At 43.3% G+C, this 26,093-nt stretch overlaps 1 protein-coding gene across 1 annotated transcript; it reads right to left on the bottom strand.

The window, feature by feature from the left end:
- Window positions 1-4,443: 4,443 nt before the first annotated feature.
- On the bottom strand, window positions 4,444-25,243 carry LOC101873943 (microtubule-associated protein 2; the record flags this gene model as incomplete). Its single annotated transcript, XM_034074298.1, has 7 exons — window positions 4,444-5,161; window positions 5,828-5,940; window positions 6,468-6,549; window positions 8,057-8,149; window positions 21,001-21,344; window positions 23,586-23,736; window positions 25,058-25,243. Coding segments are annotated over 7 exons (1,185 nt in total), but the record flags the coding sequence as incomplete, so codon positions are not given.
- Between the last annotated feature and the right edge of the window lie 850 nt (window positions 25,244-26,093).

Here is a 26,093-nt window from a genome sequence, read left to right as displayed (position 1 = left end):
CACACTGCCAGCCACATTGTAACTAAGGTTTTATTCACAGCATGCACTCACCTCAGTGCTCCACCAGTGCTCAGCCTGCTAGCAAGCTATAAAATACACCTCCTACCACATGCTGCTAGTAAGACACAACAGTCATAGCGATATTAGCTCTTCTTCTTTCACATATAAAGGAGGAAACAGGTTCTTACCTGCTGCCCTCAACCACTGCTCTAGCTGTGAATACTTAAATCAGGATTCACCCTTATTGCTCTCAAACCTCTCAATCCTTTTAGCAGATGATACATTAGTTCTGCCTCGTGCCTAAGCACCCTTAGGAGGGTGCTTCTAATGGATAATTAACAGCACTTCATTATTCCTCCAGGTGCTCTGACTGCATTTATTTATGACTATTGCAGCACCACAAGAAAGCGCAGCCCGCTCAGCCGCAGAGCCCTCATGGCGCCGAGGCTCCTCGCTCTGAGGTGAATGGAGAGCGCCAACCCCAACGGCCACCTGGCGACCGTTAACGGCCGCGCGGGAGCACGCGCCCCCCGCCGGGCGTGAGGTGAGGCGGCGGCCGCCATTTTCCCGACGACGGCCGCAGCAGGGAACGGGGCTGTCAGCCCTAAAACACCAGCCCCGCCGCCCCTCATGGGCACAGGTTGATGCCTGACGGCGGAGGGAGGCTGGCTGGCCGCTCAGGCAGGCGGAGAAGTGGTGGGACTGTGATCCAGAACCGGGATACACCCGCATCCAGCTTGGACAGAGGGATGGCTCCGGCCATTGGCGACGCCCTCACACACCCCTGCGCTGAAGGGAACACCGTGGCAAGGGAGGGGTTGCCAGCTCGTTGGTGTGTCATTCTGCTTGCAGGGCTCAATGCATCGCTGTAGGGTAATGCTGAACCTCACCTGTAGGCTGGGATGGCAGGGATGGACAGGATCGTGTGTTCACATAAAGCAGGGAAATACACCCCTCAGGAGAGAGCACTAGCTGTAAAAACTGATTCCTTTGGCAAGAAATAGCAGAGATTAACTGAGGAAAAGGGACTTAATCCTCTCCTGACTCTCCTGGCAAGGCTGACTGCAATGGCAGAGGGTACACCATAACTTGCTTCCATGCAGGGCAGCAGCGCATAGCGGTTGAACACAGGAGGGACTGCACCACAAACACTGGAAACCAACACAAGCGTTTAGATGACAAGCGATTTTATTTTGCAAAACAATCACTATACAGCAACAAATACAATTGCAAATCGGATTGAAAAACATGAACTACCTACCACCAGCCATTCAAGAAATGCCTCTTATGGTAACAGGCTCTAGAATTACCAGAGAAAAACACAGGTTTGTAACAGCAGACTGTATTCCTTGACATCCCAGCATACAGCATGATTATTTGTTGGCTTTTCTCTTGCTAAAGTGAAGTGGGCTTTTATGTGCTTGACTTTTCCAAGTGTGAAACTAATTTACCTTCCTGCAGTGGGAATTGCTGGAGTTGCAGAGGGAGTTGCTTTAGCAATCAGTGAACTCAACAGACACCTAGGCTAGAAATCTATCTGCGTTGATTTTCATAGCAAACGTGATCTACTCTTCAAGGCGTTTGCCTTTGAAGGGATATTTGTACTTGGGTTTCAAACGGTATTAGGTCCAGCGTGGAAAAAACTTCTGCTCACATGTGGTAGTCCACACAGGCTGCCTTTCGACTCCCTTTGGGTCGTGCATATAGGCAAGCTTAGGTCTGTAAGCAGTCACGATGAGGTTACTACTGTACCTTAGCAGCATGTTGAATGGATAGTACCATTTACTGCCGTACAGTGAAAATATACATAGCCCTTGTGGGCATACAATGTCCCTCATCAGTATCAGTTTTTCCTGGAGAGAATGCTGGACAGAGCTTTGCTCAACTTTGATTTCTTTCTGCTTGTGGTTACATGGAAATAGAGCTCTGCAGGTGGGGCAGAAGCACTTTTGTCTCTACAACTTGATGCATTATTAATTTGGGGCTCTCCCCTATCTATCCTAACAAGATTTCACCATTCCTTTTATCTGGATGATCTCTGCTTTGTTACAGGGTTGGGTCTGAGGCATCCAGCATACCTGCTGGCTCAACATGCCTGTGGAAAAGAAACACAACGGATGCGGGTTCCAGGAAGGTGGCCCTATCTTCTTTAGTGGGCATTACATATTTACAAACTGTTGTTTTAAAAACCAACAGCCTTGTTGAGAAGATTAGTATGAGCATTTCAGTGAACATCTAGAGTCATGTAACATGACTTTGGGGTTTTTATTATTTAACAGCACAACCTCTCGATTTCTTTTCATCTGACTCCACAGCGTTCTAGCATTCTGTCTATGGAAGTATGATTATGATTACAAAGATCTTTGCTCAAATCAAGACAAGAAAGCTCTTTTTAATGCACGAAATAAATGACTTTGGACTCATAGGTGGATTAACTAAGCTCAGGGTTAATTCATAGTAATTGACAGTATGATCAGAGCAATGTGCTATGCTGTTGTTTTTCCTTTCCATCTTTGTTGTTTTTCCAGGAAAAATGGGAAGAGTCTTTTTAATGTACCTCCCTTGACACTGTTTCCATGGAAATTGTAGTATTACTCTAACTAAAAGTATTGTATCAGAAATACAAGGCAGAAATCCAGATGCACTTAGCATGGTTCTAAACTCCCTGTCCTTTGTATAAAACAACTGACTTCCAAGCAGTATTAGGTACTTTACAGTGTGAAAAAGCTTTTTGTGGATCTGCAGTGTCATGTGTGGGGCTGTTAGGAGTTCATCTTCAGTAAAATTTTTAGAGCTATAACCTTTTGTGTTTTGTCTTTGTGCTGCTGTGACAGCTTAGCCAAAATCCCCCTTTGGTCCACTGAACACTTACTGTCTACTAACTGCATTTACTACCTGAATTTAATGGCGGGGAATCCTGTGCTATTAATTATTAGAATCCTTCTCCACAGACATAAAAATCTCTATGAGTCTTTTCAGATCAAAGCCCAACACACACACACACGCACACATACAAATTAAGAAGGAAAAAGAACAGATCAAAAGCTTCCAACACATAATGTTAACCTAATACATGTATTGAGTATAGCTCAACTGACAGTGCAAAGTTTAGTTGAGAGATTTCAAAAGGAAAAGATCAAACAATCTGCAAGAATGTAAACTGGTCATTCCATATGTCTACTGTACATATAGTACCAGCAGGTGATTATCTGCTGATGCGTAATACTACCATATTACCTCCAGTGATCTCTTAGTGTCCATAAGATAGTGTCGGAGTTCCCACAGGTAACTCCGCTGGATTGGTTATTTATGTATCTCTGCCTTTCATCTTTTATGCACACTTTTCCATATACGTTTTATAGTCAGTATGATCCCACTTTGCTCAGGTTTTAAGATGCCCTATTTATTGATGAACAGCTATGGCAACCCAGTTTAGGGGGCTCATTTTATTTATCCACATACTACAACTTGCAGGCATCTCTGTTATGTTTATCACTGTTATCTGAGTGCCTGAGTGTATAAGTCATCACTAAAGGAGTGGAAAAAAAACATATTAATACTTTTTTTCTGTGTTTCAACTTTAGCAAAAGAAAAAAAAAATAAATTAACATTCACTGTTACTATAGGAGTTCAAAAAAACCAAAACAAGACCAACCAACCAAAATATAAAATAAAATAAAACAAGAAAGGAAAAAAACAAACAAACCAACAACCCAGAACCAAACTATTGTGGATTTGTTTTTTTTAAATTCAGAATCCAAACTCAGCCATCTTTGGAGACCCTTTTACAAACATCCGGACCCCACAGAAATCATACCTTTGTGAAGAAAGGGAGAGAAGGGAAGAAGAAAGGAATCCTTTTTCTAGCATCACAGAAGAGACTTGCATCTGGCACTAAAACAGGGTCACGGCTTTTAGTTGTTACAGAAAGCAACTTCATGCTAAAATTTTCATCTTTTTTTTTAAATGTATTCTTACGAATAGGGAAAAAACCCCCTGCTAACATCTACTTTTACATACCTAAAATTGCAACACCAAAGGGTGCAAGAGACACAGATACTGTGAATAAGAAGTAGAATATTCAAGTATATGAGAGGTGCGTATCACAATGGCCACAGAGAAATATATATATATCTATAATACTGTATCAAACAGATGGAAAGGATGTGAAACCGGTGGTGCATACACAAATCTAGCCGCTTAACCAACTTTCTAATCAGACACAAGTCTGTTGGGGTGGAAGTGCTGCTTTTAACAGCTTTATTACGGCACTTCCCCAAGCATGGTTTGAATGTTTTCAACTACTACTTTTAGTTATTAGTTAAATAATTTATTGGCTTTTCAGCTATACACTGACATAATTACCAGGCCCCAAAAAATGTTAATAACTTAATTCAACTTTGTTCTACTCATTTATACAAAATAACACCTTTTTTTTTTAATTAAACTTGAATTTCTCTATATGCCCTTCCTTCTGCTAAGCAAACTGTTCATTTAACCTGTCATAACTTACAATGGGCAATTTCTTTCATTTCCCCAGCTATCAACAGAACAGTGAAATGAGCAACTTGGGATATTAACAAGGCTCTTCAGAAAGAGGTGGATGGCCTTCAGGCACATGAAAGGTAAAAATGCATTTTATCATAGTACGGTACTCCATGCAAGACAGAGCAGAGCAACAATAATTGTCCAATGTAACATACTGCAGTTGTATTACCCATATAAAGCCAGTGTCTTCCTGTTGTAAATGGAGATCAGGCCAATTTCTGCGTCTATTTAATTATATTTTTTTTCTGTTTTTTTAACTGTATGGTAACTACAAGTCTTGGGATGTGACTTTGTTTTAGACATGGTAAAGAATGAATGTAACACCTGCTCTGAGCCCATTCCTGCCAAGAGCTCATGCCTAGATATTATTACTTCATACAATGCGAAATGAGCAGATTCATAAGCCCTGCTTAGCAAGGGCTGCCGTGACATCTTCAGCGAGGGTAGCAAGCTGGGGCGACTCAAGCAGGTTGATGCTTCCAGAGGATGAGACGTTGCTGAGTCTGCGTGGTGAAGCCACGCTGGACCTGCCTGGTGACTGTGTGATGATCTCAGCCCCGTGATCGACACGGGCTTTAGCGTGCTCTCTGAAGTTTAGCTTCTGGCTGTCGATCTGCTCCAGGAAAGCAAAGAATTTAACACATTATATATTCACCACATTATCTTGTTATAGATCATCATTTGGGTCTCATTTTGTTTACTTTTAAGAACTCTTACAATGATTGAAGCTTCTTCACTCCTTGGAATAATTGAAACTGAAGATTTTTTACATTGTTTAATATATACTACTTTACTATGTTACATTCTCTTACTATTTCTGTCTCTGATGGATGGATGCTTTAATGAGCAGTACCATTGTCCCTAGTTCCATGAATTTCATATACATTTTATGGGCATTGTGATTTGTTTCTGAAATCTGTATTTTCAAATGTCTGTGGGAGTAATCTTACTGTGTTTTCCTCCTGTTTCACAAAGCAGTCCTGATACATACTACAAACTAATTAGATGACACTGTAAAACAGTCCCAAACAAGGTTCATCTTTATGGGAAAAGCCAGTGCACAAGCTATAGGATATTGCACTTTAAGATTCATTCTCAGATTAGATGTGGATGTGAGACTGGTCATTCCAAATGGAACAAACAGCATGTGAGTGCACTTGAAGGAAAACAAACAGATGTTTCCTACTCAATTCAGAGCCATCACTGAATTCACAGCTCTGATCATTTCACTGGGTGAGGGGCACAGTGGTGGTCTTTTCTCTGATGGCTGTCCCCTTACCTTGACGTTACCACCACCAGGTACGTGGTGGGCGTTTTCCAGTGAACCAACTTTAGCCTGAGCTTTTTCTTTGAAATCCAGTTTTACGCTCTCGATTTTCACACGCCCACCTCCTGCACAGGAAAAGGAAATACCGAGTAAGAGGCTGGAATGTCTCAGGAGAAAGTCTGACTTGATGCACACGGATGCTCTCACATTACTTCCCTTTTAGTTGAGATCTAATGGTTTTTAGAGAAGCACATAATACAATGCTGCATGCTCAGTAAAACGTAAAATCTTCAACACATATTCAAATTGTAAACATGTGCTGTAGCCCTACTGATTCTCATGGGATTTAAGCACATGCTTAAGTATTTTGCTGACTTCAGTCTGCATTTCAGTATCATATCAGACTAACATTATGCCACAACAGCATCTTTCTGCATTACTTTTTTTTATCTCCTCTCTAAAGCAGGTGACCCCATACCTTTATGCCTTTATATATATATAGTCAAGGAGAGTTAAGACTATTATTTGTATTTGCAAAGTGTATTTACTTTCTCTTAGGCTATAAAAGAGAATGGTATCATCAATGATTTCTCTTTCACATAACAGGAGTAGATCTTTGCTTTGTCCCACATCCCAGAAATTCCTACAATACCTGGCTTGTGGTGGATATTCTTGAGCGAGCCACACTTGGAAGTCACATGACTCAAGTCAATCTTCTTGGTTACAATTTGTACCTGTCAAAAGCACACATACACAAATTACAGGTATGAAGAGAGTCAAATAAATTAAAATCCAAGCCCCGCAGAGGAAGAGCCCAAGCCTCTCAAAAGCGCTGGAAAAAGAGAGATGGTTAGTAGAAAACAGACCATGCCACAAAGGAGGAAACACCTGGATTAATACAGAAAGCTTCCTTCCCAAGTAGGGAATGACAGAGCTGTGTTAAGCTTTACTATCAGCAGAACAAAGAGAAGGACAAAGCAGATCAGCTTGTGAGTTCTTTCTAAAATGTTTCTGAGCCTTCTCTTGGGGTGGATGCTCCAAAGCCCTGCATGCAGCAGGACCCATCCTTTTGCTTCTGCTCTTGAATGTGCAATGTGGCAACTTTTTTTTCCTCTCTGTTTTGTACTTTTCTGCATTCATATACGGTATGTATTTCATGTCAGTCCACTATGGAGGGTCATGTGTGACTCCTGCAGCTGTACCTGAGCTGGTTGGTGTTCAGCCAGCTGGCTTGGTGGTGCTTACCCAAGAGTGGCAGCACTGCTACACTCAGTCCGGCAGCAGCACAGGCACCATCCTTTCCCCTTCTGCTCCCTGCCCTACTGTTGGCTGCATTGCCATGATTGTGCTGAGCTCAGCTCAGGAACAGCCACAGAGCCACACTACTGCCTTGCTACACTCCCAAACACCTTCCAGATGCAGCCCACTATCACAGTGACTGTGGTAGCAGGTGGCAGCCCCTCCAGGCCAGAAAGGAGCTGCAGGATAACTACAATGCCATTGGTTTGCTCACATCACCAGCAGTGAGTTAAGCCAGCACTGGTGGCTGTACTGAATCTGTTTGGATCAGACATGCCCACACCATCAGCTCTTCCATCTCAGAGGAGAGCATTTCCATCAGGAAGGTCATAACTGCCTTAAGCTCTTTCTTAAGCTGTTCCAGTGAATTGAGAGGTGTCTGGTCAAACCCTGAGCAACCTCAATTTGTCACACTGGAATAATGCTGTGGCATTAGCACTCAGCATGCTGGCCCATTGCATCCTCTTTAAGCTTTCTTTGTTCTCCTGTTTTATTTTTCTTCTTTCTCTCTGATGAATGCACATAACTGAAAGGTTAGTTGAGGAAGAACTGAGGCACTGGAAGATGCCCAGCTGTGAGGATTCAGTCAGTCACTGTGAGCTGTAGTCTCTATTTGGAAATAACTTTCTTGGGCCACTCCATGAAAGGCACTGAATCATTTCAGCTCACACTAGACTTTTACTATCAACACCCTTGGACGTTCAGAGATAAACTCTTCTATTCTCATTTTCTTTGCCCATCCAAATTGTGCTCTGTGCAGAAAGATCAGGAGGCTATTATTGCGTACACAGGGCTCACACAGGACTACCAGACCAGACTCACATGTGAAACAGTAGCAAGAAGGAAAGTAGTGCTCAGAGGGAGGGAGACAGAGGGGTCTGGCTGTGCGAGGCAGGTCACCACAGTGGAGGTGCCTGTTCACAGGGTGTCCATACTACTTACATTTCCTCCCCCTGCAGAATGTTTGATGTTATCTCTGGAACCACAGCGGGATTGAATATCGCTAAAATCGATCTTCTTGTTTAAAATCCTAACCTAAAAGGAATCGGAGGTAACTTACTATATACCATACACACACTCCATCAGGGTGCAAGATGAGGGAGCCAGGGTAATTTTGCCTCCTGTTGTGACTCCTTCCCACTTGTATTGAAATGTAACAAAGCAAACCATGCCAATCTCTATACTTAGTATGCTAACACAGCACATGTAAATACACTGTGCTGCTCTCTTTCTACTTTACAAAGTGGTGGTGAAATACAAAGGGGAAAGTTTTTATACTGGGAGATAAGAGAGGTGGCTTTTGCCTGAAAACCTCAAAGAACTCTTTGCTTGCCAGGACTGGACATAGTCTTTGGACAGCGTGTCCTAGGCTGGTTTGAGTGATGTCCGTATTTCTGCTGGACTGGCCACAAGGAAAAGATGGAAACCCTCCTTCCCACAGCTCAGTACTGTAAGATTTCATGCAAAAATCACAGATCCAGCCAGCTCAGGCACAGGTTGAAATCCTGAGGTATTTTGCCCCTCCTGCCATACAGTCATAACAGCAGCTCATAGAACAGACCACAGAGTGTCCTGTGAAAGGGGACTGACAAAATTAGTTAAACTGAAGTCAGAGCTCTCTACTGCTCTCTCTCCTTACAGTCATCTACTAAAGGGCAATGCAGAAAACAACATCTGGAAACCTACAGCTGCAATCACTGCTTTCTGATTTCTGGTGCCACCCACGCAGCTTATTCTTTCTCTGGGTTAAGTATGAAGTCTTTATTCAAGTGCTAGGTTGGATTTTATTTATCTCTATGTTATTAATATACAATATGAACTTACACTCTTTACTGTACAGAAAACCACAGAATTTTGTGGGTTGTCTCTTAATTTTGCTAAATGGCACTTGCAGAGCCTTCACTGGCATACTGCTTAACACAGTCCTGTTGGCTGCTATTGCAGATAAAGTGACTGATATTGAGGTAAGAGAAAGGGAAGGATACATGGGAGTACCCTGTTGTGGCTACTTTCCACTCCAGGAACACAAAGCAGCTGCAAAGGAGCTAAAGTGGCCAGTCAGAGAAGAACCCTGTGCAGCTTCTGCTGCCTGGCTTCAGGTCCCCAAACTGCTCCATGCTCACTGATGAATCTGAGACAAATCACTCCCTCTATGCCTCACCTCTCCATCCTAGGACAAGACTATTTACCCCCTTACAGGGATATCAGATTTTGCAGCTCCCAGCTCTTGCAGTGGGGACATCACATTTTGATAATGAGTCAAATCCCTCTGGCACTAAGCACTTAAGCCCAGTAAAAAAGAAGAAATCTTCAGAGGGTCACACTTTGCAGCTAATGTGAAGAATTTCTTCACAGCAAGCTGTTTTCATGGGTCCCCCTCATTATATATAAACACTAAATCAGTCAAAGTATTAGGATATTAAGTGTTCTCTGCCTTTAACTGGCAAAGATCTGTGGTGATGGCATGCTTAGCAATGAGGGTGATAACAACACCAGAAAACACAACTGGTATTATCACCTTCAGATGGGCATCTTCAGTAAGCAAACAGATTTCTGTTTTCCTCCCTCCTATCTGCTTCATGCATCCAAGTAAACCAACGTATGCTGAAACATGAAAGCAAATGCCTTTAGAGTTTTATTCTTGTGCTTTCTCTCAATAGCCTATTTGTTTAAAAATGTACCGCAGTACTATACAAGACAGGTGTCACATCAGTTACAGAAACACATGTCTGATGTGGAGTCAGATCTGACTCCCAGGGAGCTTCAGGCCAGACACAACTGGGCAAAACAGAAAGCCTTCCTAGCACTTTGTGAGCACATCTCTCAGCAATGGATCAGCAGCACCTCTTTGCAATGGCCATAGGGGTGCCTTTGCTCTGAAAATGCTGACATAGGGGACATGATAAGACCTTAGTGCTGCCTCAGCTCAGGGGCCTGTAGCTTACAATGACCCAAAGCAAAGTGGTAAGTTGAGATGGTGCCTTTGATCAAGTGCCTAAAGGCTGATTTGCACCCAGTAGTCTGGCAGTTTATGAGTTTCCTGGCCCATGGATCTGGCTAGCAGATCTGTAAAGGACCAATCATCTCAATTATCCTCTGTGTCTCACTGGGTAAAATGTGCCCCTGTGTAGAAGGGCCAGGAGGAGACCTATGTGTCATTTATGTCCTGTTCTGAGGGCTGAAGTGAGCTGGGTGATGTGGATGTGCTGCACTGGTCCTCTGGGACAGGGAAGAACTGCACTGATCCAAGGTTTTCTCTGATTAGCTGTTTCTCCCTTTCCTGGATTATATCAATATCCCTGCGCATATTTTAGTCATGACTACCTTCTATAAGTAAAGAATTGCACAACTACTGGAACCTTGTTTACTGTAGACTATGGCTTTAAACTGCTTAATCCCTCCATCCTATACTCTTCAGCAAGTCCTATTCCCTCTTGCCAACAGTATCTCCCAAATTTTTTCTCAGGTTTGGTAGACAGGGCAAACAGACACTAGTACACAGCCAGCTAGCTTTTTGTTGTCTCTGATTAAGGAGAAGGGCTGAGCTATCACTGCCTTTACCCCAACGACTATGTTATGCTGAATCTCTGTTTTGTACCCAGTTAACAACTATCACTCAACTTGGAGGGACGCCCGTGTTTCTATCCACCACTCCCTTGCCAGCACTGGTTGAAACTGGCCAACAGCTTACAAATGATTTGAGGATGGCTGAGATTGCCAGCCAGACAGCATGACTGCACAAGCTTTGTTTCCTTTGAGAAATCAGGCTGTAAACATGAGAGGGAAAGTACCAGAGAGGGACAGGAACTATTGAGGCTAAAGAGAAACTTTGGCTTGCAAACAAAGAATATAAAGTGATTGTGAATTATTTGAAGCTGGAATCTAGAGAGAAATTTGTAGCTGTCAGAGAAAGGAAGCTCTGGAACTGCCTCCTAAAGGAACAGAGCTATGACAATAAAATGATAAACTTTTATGATGGCACTTGATGAAAGGAATTAGATTATGCAGCTCTCTGTGACAGAGGCAGCATGAAGACCATGACTCACCAGGGAGGTCTCTGTGCTCCTGAATGTGTAAGTACATCTTCTGTGGGGGTGGAGGTGTGGTAGGGACGTACATACATGCACCTCAATTGTGCTGCACATTAAAAGAAAGATGAAGCCTGCTCATGCTCTCATTCAGGAAAGAGAACATCATAGTCTGTGGCAGAAACAAGACTGCTTTTTCTTTATGCTCACTAAACATTCCAACAAGATAATGTCCTGACAGGGTCCCTCACAGCCCTTGCACTGACCTGCCAGTCTGAAATGGGTACATTGTCTTCTGATATGATGCTGGTTTGCCCAGGTATGCTGGACAGGGCCTGGAAGTCAGGATTTTGATCTGCACCAAGCTGAGGTTCCTCAGTATTTGTCATATCCATGTAAAGTTAAACCACAGTGAAAAAATTAAGCCTTACAGACAGTGCTGGGTTTATACCACAAAACCACACTGCCCAAGGAAAAATTAGCTTCTGTCTGAAGCTCTGAAAGTCTGACAGGCTTTCCCCCCCACTCTGTCTTCTGATGACTCCTAAGCAATGGTCCAGAACTGAAGCCTAGGGCAGACTGTGTGCTGATGTGCACAGAGCATAGCCTCAGTGACTCACACTACTTCCAGGAGTCCCAAGCAGGAATCAGACACTGTGCTCCAGCACCTTCAGTGCTGTTTGAATGCTGTCTATCAAAGTACTGGGAGATGCAGGGCATGGATAGGAAACCAAGTGCATACCAACGCACATAGTATGGGAAATGGACAGGAAGAATTAGAAATCCATGTGCAGTAGGTGGGCTTTGATCTGGCCGCAATTCCAGAGACATGGTGGTGTAGCTGACGTGACTGGAATGTTGTCATGAACGGCTACATGTGTTTCAGGAAAGTCAGGCCAGGAAGGCAAGGTGGTGGAGTTGTCCTTTATGTGAGAGAACACCTGGAATGTCTGGAACTTTGTTTCAGGGGGATGATGAGTGTGTCAAGAAGTGGCCTCACAATCACAGGCTCTGGTTCTTGTGGGAGACTTCAATCACCCTGACATCTGCTGGAGGAACAAACAATGTGGGAGATTCCTGGAAAGCAGTGATAACTTTCTGATACAGGTGATGCAGGAACCAGCAAGGAAAGGTGTGCTGCTGGACCTCATATTAAAAACCGGCCAGTGATGTGAAAGTTGGGGCAACCTGGGCTAAAGTGACCACTGACCATGAAATCTTGGAGTTCAGTATCATGCGAGGATGAAGCAGGGCAGTAAGATCACAACCCTGGATTTCAGGAGAGCTAACTTTGGACTCTTCAGGGGCCTTCTTGGGAGAATCCCATGGGAATGGGCCCTAAAAGGAAGAAGGGTCCTTGAGGGCTGGTTAATATCCAAGGATCACTTCCTCTAGGCTCAAGAACACTGCATCCCCACAAGCAAGAAACTGAGCAAAGGGGACAGGAGATCTGCATGGATAATGTGGAACTTCTGTGAAAACTCAGAGACAAGCAGCAGACAGGAGGTGGAAGCAGGGACAGACAGCTTTGGAATATAGGGTCATTGACAGAGTAGACTCAAATGCAACTAGGACAGCCAAGGCCCATTTAGAATTATATCTGGCTAAGGATATCAAAGACCACAAGAAGGGCTTCTTCAAATAGATTAATAATAGGAAAACTAGGGAAAATGTGGGCCCACTACTGAATGGGGCAGGGACCATGGTGACAGAGGATGCAGAGAAGGCAGAGAAACTGAACGCCTTCCTAACTTCAGTCTTCAGTGCCAATGCCAGCCCTCAGGAACTCCTGATTCAGGAGACCAGGGAGAAGGCCTGGAGAAAGGAAGTCTTTCCCTTGGTTGAGGAGGACAGGGTTAGAAATCATTTAGACAAACTTGACATCTACAAGTCCATGGGCCCTCAAGAGATGCATTTATGTTTTCCCTGCCTTGCAGTTATGGCCTCTGAGAAGCTCTACCACAAACACTGTGCCTAAAGCATTTACAAAAGCTCCACTTGCCGTATGAACGTACTGTCAGGCTGTGATATTGGGAAAAGCTCCCAGACTCCTAACAACTTATCAGAAAGGGACAAGTTCCTCCTACTTACCACAGCATCACAGTAATTTGACAGAAGTAGACATTATTCAGTGTTTGGTCTCCTTATTAACACAGTGAGATAAGAATTGGTCTTGCATAGGAACCAAGGTTAAGGTTAAAATCTGATTAGCATCAAGAGGCAGTTCTCAGTGCTTCCAAATCTACATGTTGCCAAGAACAGATGATACTACAGTTTTCATGCTTCTGGCAGAGGCTACAGGTAAAGGGAGAATGAAGGGTGTTTATTTGGCCTAGCAAAGTTCTTGAAGAGAAAGACTGTGCCTCAGACTTTCCACATCTGCAAACAGAGCTTGTGATCATGTTCAGCCCTTGCATTCCTGAAATTACTGGATATACACACTAGGGAAGCTGCCAGCCTACACACAAGTGAGATTCAAAAGAAAAGGCTGTACTGGACATAGCATAGGCAAAATAACATTCCATCCTCACCTTGCTTTTCCTACAGGGTGTACAAGACAAGTTCATTTCTGACATTTCTCTAAGTACAGAGCAGACACTCAGCATGTAATATTTCAGCATTAACAGTTAAATTGTGAAAAAAACCAATTGAAAATAGGTACTTCCAAAGGGAAGTATCAGTAGAATAAACAGATATCTTGCAATCAGCCACATACATCTTCAATACTTGCATAGGACAACAATAGCTGATTTACAAGCTGCTTTCTACCTATTTACAAATCACTGTAATTAATAAGGTGACCACACTGAACTAGGTATGTTCCCACCAATAGAGGGAGAAAAGGCCTATAGGGAGATGGTGACAGGTTTTGCATAATTGTGCAGGGAAATACAAAGTAAAATGACCACTTGCCATGCCAAAGAGTTTACAGTCAAGAGACACCAGCTGAATTTAACAGACAACTCAAGGAAGTGCAAGATCCACATCAGATGAAGTGTAACGTGTTCTGGAATTGTACCCCTCACTAAATCTGGGGAGCTCATGCAAAGAATGGCAAAAGAAATTGAAGGAGATTCATGCATGCCAAATAAAAAAGACCCTATTAGCTCCATTAATTCAACTAAACCACAGAATCCTTGCTTTAGTCCTCCCTTAAACAAAACAGATTTTATGAAACTACAGAGTTTGATACTTAGAAGCAACAGTCCCTGCATGTGGCAAGAGTACTAATAGCTTTAAATACCAAGTGTTGAGCATCAAGTATCACAGTTTTTCAATCATGTTCCTTATCTTTAAGAAGAGGTGAGTTTTGAATCACTGTGTCTGGATTATCTTTACTGCAGCATAGTGGAGAAAATTCAGTTGCTCAGTTCAAGTTCAAAAAACTCTCTTGTATTTCACTCTCCATGCAAACTGGCTTTCCCAGAGCTCAGCAGACATGTCCCTTAGCATCTCTTTTTATTCAAATCCAAATTTCCAAGATAAAACCTAAGTGTTTTATCCTCTTCTTTCCTGCCCTTTCCCATTGAGCAAAATAAACTCTTTTTCTCATCTTCCTGTGAAAGACAGAACACTATTATACGACCAAACAGCTCTGATGCAGATTATGTATTGCCTGAACATTTTTTTCCCAAAAGAACAACCTTCCCTATTTTATTTCTCAAAATCTAGACCAGTTCTTGCTTAGCTGAAAATACCTCCTCTGCTGAACCTGCTGCTGGCATGACTCAGGCTTGCACAGAATTTATGTCCTGGGAATTTCAATCTGCTCTAGAAAAAGAAATAAATTACAGCTTCTCCCCTCACTATTACCAAGAGACCAGTAGCGTATGGTTCCTCATGGCCAGAATTTGTCTCCTCTGTCATTAGCCACCTAAAGTTGGAACTGGTCACTTTAGCTGCCACTGTAGACACTGGAAGATCCTCCAGAAAGTGATACCTTTGATTTTACCTAGACTGAATATATCAGATCTGACTGGCAGAAATCAGTGCACTGCTGCTAACGGCCTTTGAAAGAAGGAGAAACATCAGCTTGTGGCTACTGCAGTCAGTGGAGGTTTTGTTAGCGGTTAGAGCCCCATCAGCAGCTTGTGACTGTCATGGTTCAACCATGACTGGCAATCAAGTATCATGCTGCTGCCCACACACTGACCCCCCTACCCCGGTGGGATGGGGGAGAGAACTGAAAGAAAGGTAAAAAAACTCATGGGTGTTAATAATAATAAATAATAATACTAGGACAGAAAGAGAGAGCAAAAGAGGAATAAAATGAACAAAAAAAAACCCCATAGAAGAGATGCTCATCACCTGCTGACCAATACCCAGCCCAATCTGAGCAGTGATCAGTCCTCTCCATCTAACTCCCCTCAGTTTCTATATTGGGCATGATGTGCTGTGGTACAGAATACCACTTTGGCTAGTATCATAAACATAAAAGAGAATGTCAGGTTGGGACATGAAGTTCCAATTCCCTGCTCATTTCTACCAACCAAATACCTTTCCCCAAAGAAACTTTCTAAAACTTGCGAAAGCTTGGCACTGATTGCTTCATTTTTCTAAAGTATGAGTCAGGAAAATCTTCCTTTTTATCCAGAATAATTCAGGGCTTAACTGTACAGACTGTTCTTGGGCAAGCCTTCCATTAAATGAGTGCAGTCTGAACACGGGAGCAGCAAGATGTTATTTCTGCACAATCTGTAATGATCAGCCAAACTTCTGAATTTCAAAACCTTAAAAATTATGGGTTTGAGCTGTGAGAGTTTTGAAGGTATGCCTGAAACTCCCCATGGCTCTTTGCATTCCATCTTCAATTAACAAGGGATGAATTCATTCCTCATTTTCAGTCCAGAACAAAGCCTTTCAAATGTCTTGTAAATCCACAAATCTGGGAATCTATAAAGAAAACCAAACCAGACTGACACAGATGAATTTATCTCACAGTTGTGAACTGGTGACTTGACAAATGCACAAACTTGTTCCGATGAATGCCGGTACCAGTGTGGAAACAACTGCCTCCCAGTCTCTCATTAGCTAAGTACTTTCATTGCTGCCATGTCACATTGTCAATCCACGTCTCCCTACACAGCTGCCTCCTGTGACTCTGGCTGGGGAAGCATCAAACCTTATAAGATCATTTATGTTATTCACTGTCCTGAGCAGGGACATTCTCCTAACTCAGGCCAAAGTAACAGGACAAGGGAGAAAGGCTTTAACCTGCCCAAGGGAGACTGAGATGAGCTCTTAGGCAGAAGCTGTTCCCTGGGAGGGTGCTGAGGCACTGGCACAGGGTGCCCAGCGAAGCTGTGGCTGCCCCATCCCTGGCAGTGTTCATGGCCAGGTTGGAAGGAGTTTGAAGCAACCTGCGCTGGTGGAAGGTGTCCGTGCCCGTGGCAGGGGGCTGGAACTGGATGAGCTTTAAGGTCCCTTCCAAGCCAAACCAGTCTGGGATCCTGTGATTCCGTGAAAGTGCTTTTAGATCACAGTGTATTGGAGAAACAGTACATGATGTGCCAGAAGGAGATGAGAGACAGAATGGGACCCAGCAACAGCTCAGTCTGCACTTTAGTTATGCTTATATCCTTCACTACCTTTTAGGACACTTTCTATCAACCAGTGCACTAATAGCATACAATCTAGATCTTCAGATTAATTTTGGGGCAGTCATCAGTGGTCATAACATGGTGCAAAGACATGTAAAACAGAGGAAGAAGAGTTATAAGATGCCATCCCAAGGGGAACTTACTGAATACCCTTTTGACCTGCAGTTCTCTCAGGAGGTGCTCAGTTCTGCTGTGCCACTGTATCTATCTGCCTTTGCATCCTGGCAGCCTATAGCTGAGGCAGGGAACACTTCAAGGAGCTTACTGCTCTCTGCAGGTGGGGTTGTAAATTGTGATGATGGAGGGAGCAAGGTGTGTTGTCATCTCTCCTGCCAACCAGACTGATTTTGAAGCTAACAAAAAAATGACAGATGTTCATACAAACCTCCTCCTCTGTGTAGCTCTGAGATGTCTTATACTGCCCTGTGCTGGTCTATTTTATCATCTAACGCAGATTCTCCTTGCCATCATGCTTGTGGTTTCTGGACAGGTTCTGCTGAATAGTGTTGTCATCAATTTATTCAGACGTTCTGACCCATGAATAACTGCACTTTGTTTTCTACTATTTAGTGAAGACAGTGAAGGTCTTCCTTAATCTTCCTAAAAACCTTTAAGGAACACTTTGTTCTTCAACATTTGCTCCTCAACAAAAACTCAGGGATTGAGTTTTTCTACATGTCATCTTACTTCTTAGAAAATGCCTGGCTCTTTCTGTAGTGATATTTACACCTTGTGTGTGGCATTCTAGTCTATACAGCTCCATTCACTTTGATGAAGCTCTGCTGATTCACATCCACTTAAGTTCTTGCCCATGGCTCAGGGTTTAGGTATACATTTTAAGATTAAAACAAATCTAGGTTGGCTTTACCCTTGGTTGCTGGCCTATGCTGCTTTATGAATAGTCTGTGTGGTCAGTGATGGCAAGACTCAATTAGTGCACTTTTGCACTCTGATATGGTACAAACTCCATTCATAGACAGAATTTCAAGAAGATCAAAATTCTGAAGAGAAAAGAAAAACCCCAGTCTTGGCATCTGAACCAAATTTCCAACCCCTTCCCCCAGTTCCTCCATGCTTCCCTTGGGCTGTCTGAGAAATAACAGATGCAAATGGGTTACATTTGAAAGCACAGCATTTCCTCCACAGCTGATGCAGTGTGAAAATCCATCTGAAGCCCAGCAGACATACCCATGAGCGAGTCGCCTCTGAGCTTTGCCAAGAATGATACATTTCACCATACTCTACTATAAAGAGAAAACCAGACAACCACCTACTGGCTGCAGCACAGAGCTGAGAAGCCCTTATTTCGCCAGCCTGCAGAATACTAATTAAACACATCTCAAGCCATCTATTCCTAGTAGGACCTTAATGAAGTGCAAAGTTAAATTGCTTCTACCCCTTTGAAGCATGCTCCTTTTTTTTAATCCTTCCTATCAGGTGAAGCTATTTCTCTTCTTTGTTTCTGAGGCTGCAAGGCAGAGCTGAAGTAAAATCAGTCTGCTGTCTGATGAGCTTTTGATGAAATTCAAGGATCAAGCACTGTATTTCTTGATTTATTTAGCATTCAAACATCCCCTGCTTCTTTAGCTCTGCACCTCAGCCTCTGGCAGTTTCAGAGTGGGGCTGCTTTCTCTAGGACAGCTGTAAGCTAAAAGGAGATCTTCTGCTAGCTTTAGATATGCCTCTGGTAAAAGGATAGCCTGTCTCCAAATGACACTTTTGGGCTGCATATCTGTATTCCTTTAGTGATTTGCATGTCATGTGTATGTACTTAACTTGCCCAGATATATGCTGGCTTTTTGTCTGCTTATTTTTCCTGTGGTTGTTGCTATCAGCACTTCCAGCTCAGGTTATAAAACTCAAGCAGCTTTTGGTTTGTTTCATTTATCATCACTAAAAGCAGATAGCAGATAACAGCTCATTTCAGCCAGCACAGTATTTGCCACCAGGCATTAAAGAAGTGAGCAGACACAAGGAAACAAAATTAGCTTTCATGTGTTCTCTCACAGACCTATGAAATTAAACTGCAGAAACTGGAAAATAATGAATCCTAAAACCTCTTGTCTAGACTAAGCAACTATGGAGTAAAGGAGACATAAAGGAAAACTTCAGCGAGTCTCTCCCTGCTCAACCCAGAGCTCAGTGGCCACATATCACTAGGAATTAAAAAATGCTTTAGCCTGAGTGACATTATGTCCACCCAGCAGATTTCCCCTGTGATCCCTGGAAACGTGAAATGCCAGTTGCTGTGCCATCCTTCACTACCCTGCAAGGACTGCAACTCTAGGAAGTGTAGCTGTCTAGGCATGCCATTCACAAAGAAATACAAATGCTGTGCTCCCCCCAGGCCTTGTATGGCTGTTAACAGTCCCCAGAGAATACCAGAAAGGAGGAGGGCTGGCTAACATGGTGCTGGTTTTGAGCCGCAGGTCCAGCAGCTGGGCTTGTTATGAGGAATGCTAATCCAGATGCACAGGCTGAATTTGTGCTCTGAGCCTCCTGGAGCCCCTGCGCACCATTACCATCTGCTATGCAATATGTCAAATGGGTGTTGAACTCCCCCACAAAATAATTACACAGATACTTGTCAAAAGAAAGGCAGAAGAACCTTTGCTGAGGCATTATCTTGACTTTATCTGAGTAACTGTCTACTGTGGAAAGCAATGGATGTGTTAATTTACCGTGAAAACAGGATCAGCTTCTAAGAGATACCTTATTGTTTACAACATGAGCCTGTTTTTTTCCCTGCAACACCTGCAAGAGGTTGCAATGTTAAGTTTTGATCCAATTTAATATTTTTTCTGAGACACCATTAGGCAAACCTCACCGCTGTGTATATTCCACTATGAATTCGAAATCTCACATATATATGTATCTAATCTGTAAGCACTGTGCAACCCAGTTTTCTGGAATGTGTGCTGGGCTGCACCCCCAGAGAGTGAGCACCAAATTGAGGGAAGGGATTCTCCCCCTCTGCTGTGCTCTGGGGAGACCCCCCCTGCAGTCCTGATCCAGCTCTGGGGCAGCAGCACAAGAGGGATGTGGAGCTGCTGGAGTGAGGCCAGAGGAGGCCATGGAGATGCTGCGAGGGCTGGAGCAGCTCTGCTCTGGAGCCAGGCTGAGAGAGCTGGGCTGGGGCAGCCTGGACAAGAGAAGGCTCCTGAAGGGGAGACCTGAGAGCAGCCCCAGTGCCTAAAGGGGCTGCAGGAAACCTGGAGAGGGGCTTGGGACAAGGGCCTGTAGGGACAGGTCAAGGGGAATGGCTTGAACCTGCCAGAACAGGGGAGACTGAGCTGAGCTCTTAGGCAGAAGCTGTTCCCTGTGAGGGTGCTGAGGCGCTGGCACAGGGTGCCCAGAGAAGCTGTGGCTGCCCCATCCCTGGCAGTGCTCAAGGCCAGGTTGGACACAGGGGCTTGGAGCACCCTGCTCCAGTGGAAGGTGTTCCTGCCTGTGGGAGGGGTTGTGGAACTGGAGGAGCTTTAAGGTCCCTTCCAAGCCAAACCATTCTCTGATTTTATGACTTCGCTTAACACATGTGAAGTCTTCAGCCAAAAGTGATACTCATGACAATGCGCTTCAGTGCATAACTCTGCAAGGTATGAAACTATGTCTTTAATAGCATTGTGACCCTGAATTCTTGTTCTTTCAGACAGTGAGAACAGAAAATCATGATCTGCTTTATCACACATTAATCTTTTCTTATATTCATTCTCCAGTTTATACAATTTAAGCCCTGTTCCTGCTTATTTAAACCCTCAGCAAGAAACAGTTAAGTCTAATATCTGCCCCCTCCTATAATCTTTAACTTGAGGTAGATTTGTCAGGTTGGAAGCTGCAACCCCCATTAACATCACCCAAGACAATGCACACACAATGTGGAATGACCCAAGAAAAGGTCATGGTAGTGTGCAATCCTACCAACATCTGTCTAGGTTGAATTTGAACTTGCTTGAATTAAAACAAACCTCTTCCATTTGTTGGTACTGATAAAGACTAGATAAGCAGCAACTGATGAGACTCAGGCTGAAAGTTATCTATGGCATGGAGTGCAAACTCTTACTTTGAAGTTTTCCAGCTGCTCTCAGTGAGGCACAGTTTGTTTTCAGGGGACAAAATAGTTTCTCAAGACTGTCTTGGCCCCTGCCTTTTATCATCACCGAAACAACCAGTGCATACAGACAACAGAAGCAGCATTTGCAAGGCAACTCAAATGGCTCCCATCCCACATCCATCCCAACATGAAAAGCAGAATCCTTACCTGTCCCCCTTTCGGCTGGTATTTGATATTATCTGTTGATCCAATTTTGGACCTGACGTTCTTGAGGTCAGGTAGAGGCTGATTAATAACCCGTAGCTGCTTTGGAGTGGCTGGAGATTTAGGAGGAGTGCGAATTATGGCAACCTTTTTCTCAGTAGGTACCAGTATGGCAGATTTGGGGGTGCCAGGAGTGTGTGGGGTCCTGGAGTAGCTGGGTGTCCCTGGAGTGCCTGGGGTACGGGAGGCATAGCTTGGTGGTGTCCCTGGAGTGATGGCAGTGGAGCCCGGAGTAGTGGGAGTTGAAGTTCCACTTTTTCCTGTTCTGCTACGAATTGGCTCTGATCCTACATGCAGGACAAAAACTAGCATTAGACCAACAGAAATACAGCTCTTCTTCCCTCTGCTCCTCCCAGTGCTGCATCCCTGTGTGCCTGGAGAGATACAGTTCTAAGATGGCTGTGCTAGTGGTAGAACGGCACACTGGATGTCTATCTCTGTGTCTTACTTTGCTCATCAACCTGTCAGGAGTTACCTTGTCATGTATGGTTGAGCTGGTAAACTGCCCACATGGTGACTGAGTTCCCTGTCCTGTAACACAGCCATGCTTCCCACAAAGCTCACTAAATGAGGCAGAATACCACGCTGATTTCCATTTTGGGTAAAGGACAAGAAGCACCCTTGGAATCTCACCTGACATTGAGGGACTCAATCTGACAACCTGACTAGGCAGTAAGAGTGCTGTCACCAATTTCAACGGATTTGAGCATTAAACTAGAGTGGGAAAAATTCTGATTGTAAGACTGAAACTAAAGGCTCTGAGTGCCTGGCAGCTGCTAGTCACATACCACTGCTGGTTATCCAGTGTCTGCAGCTGAACCCTGGGTCAGCATTCAGCTCATGAACAAGTCATAGCTCTGTTGTGTGGATAGGCAGATGTCCCTTACATTTAATTGCTATTTTTCACTAGTGCAGTGAAAGAAAGCAATTACAGAAGTCAACCTAGATGAAAAGTCACATTCTAGTTACATCTGCATGTGAGTTAGAAATAAATAAATATTGTAATGTTTTATAGCAGCCCCAAACAGTGCTTGTGGTATTGCCAGTCATTCTCACTGAACACAAGAACAGTTTACTAGTGGCACTGTGTTTTCTGCAGCCAGCTCTGCTTGTAACTCTCAAACACAAGTAAACAAGCTAAGGTACCTTCATATGCTGCTTTAAGTAAAGCTCTGCTGAGAATACTCAGGGAGAGAAAGACCAAACCAACCCTCAAAGCCTGGAAACCACAAAGCTGGATGGCTGCGTGTACATTTTCACCTTTGAAATGTTCAGGAGTTACAAATCCAATGGGCCTCTCTAGAGCATCCAGTGGGGCTAATAAAAAAACTTCTCTGAAGTATTTGTCAATCATTCTGTTTAAGTAACAGTGAGGGACCAAACCCAAGGCACTGCTACCCCTGGGGTCCAGGAGAAACTCTTTGCTTTACATGACTCATTAAATAGATAGAGCATACACCTCTCACCTCCAGCTTCCCTGAAGGGTTTCTTTATTTCCAAACCAAGCCTAAACCAGAACCTTCTCACCATACCAACTGAGACAGAAAGGGAGCATTTTTTGTTCCCCAGCTCCCTGCAGCTTTGGTATATTTATTTTTCATTCCTCAGCCCTTCACCACGTTGGCAAATGCTCAATGGTCTCTCACTCCTCATCAGCAGAATGGGCTGCTGTGCCAGCTGGGGGTCACTCTGCTTACAAAGGGTCTCTGTTTTACCCTTGGAGAATCATGCAAGAATTTCAATGCACTTTTTCTGTAGAATTTAATCATCTATTTCCCTGTAGCTGTCTTAAAAAAGGTTGATTTCTAAAGAGAGAAACCAGAGGAATTCCTATTGGAAAGCAGGGAGCTACATCCAGGCTCTGAGGCCTGTGTTGAATGCAAATGTAACTAAAAGTTCTGTGGGTATTTGATAAAATTCTCTTTGTTCTGTGTTTTCTTCTGGTTTGTGATTAGTTCTTGTAAAAGGACCTTGCTGGTTTACTATCCTAACCTCCTCCCCACTCCACTAGCCAACATCTCAATTACCAGCAGAGTTTACCCTAGTATTATGGCACAGGGAGATCATTACTGTGAAACAGCAAATTAAAGACTGTAACTACCAGGTTCCCTTTCCCAAGATCCATCAGAATATTTTATGTTGCTTACTTCAAGTTTGTCTCGTTTTTTTTGTTGGAATTTACTTTGTAAATGCCCTGTGTTAAGTATCTTGCTGTCGTGGTTTAAGCCACTTGCCCAGCTCCGAACTCCCTGCAAAGGCACTTTCAGGTATCAATGATCAGTCTGAACAGCAGTCCTAGGTCTGGGCATTGCAGAGGACAGAAAGGGTGCATCCTGTCCCTGTTTTCAAGCCCGTGCTGCTCGGTATCTGGACAAAATCAGTCTGTGGGGATCGATTTCCAATCCCATATCCCAGACCTGCCCCTCTGTAAAAGGCAAGGACACATGATGCTATGGCAATATGACACATCTAACAAGGATAGCAGACATCCACAGCAGTAGGAGAGGGTTAATATGCAAAAAACATACGTGTGGTCCGTCGTACTGAAGGGAGAGAAGCTGTGAGGGAGAGAGAATTCTCCTCTCTGTCTCGGTCTCCTGATACACCTCTTCGAGCAGGAAGGATAGAGGAAGGTCTTGGTAGAGAGGAACGCTTTTCAGGACTCTTGCTTACTCCATCCTAGTAGTAGCAACATAAAAGGGGAAGGTTTAGTTTTCAAAACTCAAAGATCAATAGGCTGTGATTTCTCTTAACCTATATAGAAAGGGAAACCTCATCCTACAGGCCCAACTTACCACTCACACAGGAACCTGTGGGGATCCAGCTAGCTCCCATGCTCTGCTTAGCTCCCTAGTGCTTGTTTACTGCATCAAAACACCAGTAATCTTATCTACTTAACACAGATACTCTTAGATCTAAATGAATGGATTCCACATTTGTTTCTTAGTAAGAAACAAGGGATTATTTTACTGCAAGTTGAAGTTTAAGAATTTACTCTCTGAAACTCAGGTGTGGAATTCTTACATGAATTTACCTGCAAAGTAACTGCAGTACTGGTGCCCAGAATATACCCCACAGTACACTATTAGGTGAGGTATGATTTTTTTGCATTCTTCAACTCTACCTTGCACTTTTTTTTTGGAGAACAAATTTTAGCTACAGCTTATTTTTTCAATTCAGGATTATTAATCCTGTTGACTTATTTCCTTCCATACTTATTTTTTACTATGGTTAAAGCAATGGACCTGTATGTTAGAGTATTCTTGAACCTATGGGACACACAGCCAAAGACAGTCTTGCATAAGCAAACAGACAAATATGATGATGGTCCCAAACAGTAAAAGACACACCAAGCATAGTGTTAGCACAGAAAAATGGAAATGAAGAGTAAAACCAGTTTTTCAGTGGGGAGAGTCATCAACTCAGCATCAAGCAGATGTGGAACACAAGTGAAATGTAAACACGGAGAAGCTAGGATGGACTGCCAAACATCTCTATCAACTGCAACTTCTTCAACATGGTCCCATACATAGATCAGACTTGGATCCTAGAGCATTTGGCTTCTGCCCTTACTGCTGATGATTAGAACTGTACCCTCCTACACTGGGGACTCAATTTGTTTTAGAGAATATTAACTGATTGAGAGTTAAATTGTTTTAAACTTGGAGGCACTTTAACGCTGCTGTTCTTTGCCACTTACCCACACGTAAATGGGTGCAACTTCTCAGCAGAAGCAGATCCATATAATCAATAGAAAGAGGATTATGTTCTTCTAGTTGTAATTTATTTCACTTATGTTTCCTCTGGAGAATCTCCTTCTGTTTTATCCATTTTGTAGCACAAATCTTGTAGCCTAATAATCAATTCTCTTGCCACTGGATGTAAGTAATCCCAGTAAGCTTCACAGAGAATTACTCAGATTCAGTGGGTAAAGAATGTGATCAGTGGGTTCACCTATACGTCTCCAAGCTAATTCTCTCTACCAACTCTGCTACCTTACCTTAGTATCTGATTTTGAGTAGGGCAAGCAGTCTCTTGGGCCTGCTGAGGAAGGCCGTACATAACAACTGTCTGTATCAAGAAAAGTGGCCCTTTTAGTAGTTAAGGAGCAAGCTGAGCTGGGTCTTGGCGGGAGCAATGACTTTGCTCTAGACTTTGAGGCAGGAATCTTTGACAAAGAGGCAGTCTAGTCATGAGAAAACAAACAAAAGAAAACACAACATGAAGCTGGACAAAAGAAAAACATGCAACATGGAGCAAAAAAGAAAAACAAACCACCACCACAGCCAAGCTATGAATGAATACTTTCCTTGTGTCTGGTAATGGTGTCTATGCAGTTCTGACATGCATACAACTTTCAGTTCTGTGTTGTTGGACTGAAATCATCAGGGACTGGACAGTTACTGATTCTAGGAAGTACTTTTTTCTGCAGATGCTGTGTTTATCTTGTATTCCTAGGACAAAACTGATGCCATATACGGCATTTTGCTGGTACAGCTGCTGGTTGTCTGCATTAGAAACAAATGAAAAACTACAGGAGCACCTTTAAAACCCAGTTGCACTTTTGAAATATATCCCTCCAGGCTACAGTCAAGAATAAAATTGTGGGAATCTTAAAAGCAGTATTCTCACACTGGCAGAAGGACATGACAGCATTGCTTCTTGTGTGTACATACAAAATCCCTAATGCACCCCTTGGCAATGTAGTCCTGGTTCAATCTGTATTCACACTACCATGAAGATGCAAACAGGAGCGATCCCAACAGGTCTGTAATTACAGGATTTGGTACAGAACTTTGACCATGAAAAATCTGGCATTTGATCAAAGTCAGTCACCTAGACTTTCTCAATGCTCAAAAGGTGTATGAGTACTTCTCTCAAGTTGTCTTTATTAGAAAATGAGAAAAGAATGGGTTATCCAGCCCTGACAGTCATCTGGCTTAGGCTGCATACCCAGCCCACAGAAATATGAGGTTGGTATGCTCAATGTCATCCATGATATAATTATCCAATAGAATTAAAAGTTGCAGAACTGT

This window comes from Melopsittacus undulatus, unplaced genomic scaffold, assembly GCF_012275295.1.
Source record: "Melopsittacus undulatus isolate bMelUnd1 unplaced genomic scaffold, bMelUnd1.mat.Z mat_scaffold_833_arrow_ctg1, whole genome shotgun sequence".
In the NCBI taxonomy this organism is placed as follows: Eukaryota; Metazoa; Chordata; class Aves; order Psittaciformes; family Psittaculidae; genus Melopsittacus; species Melopsittacus undulatus.
The sequence above is the reverse complement of the archived record's forward strand: the minus strand, read 5'-3'. Positions and strand labels throughout refer to the sequence as shown.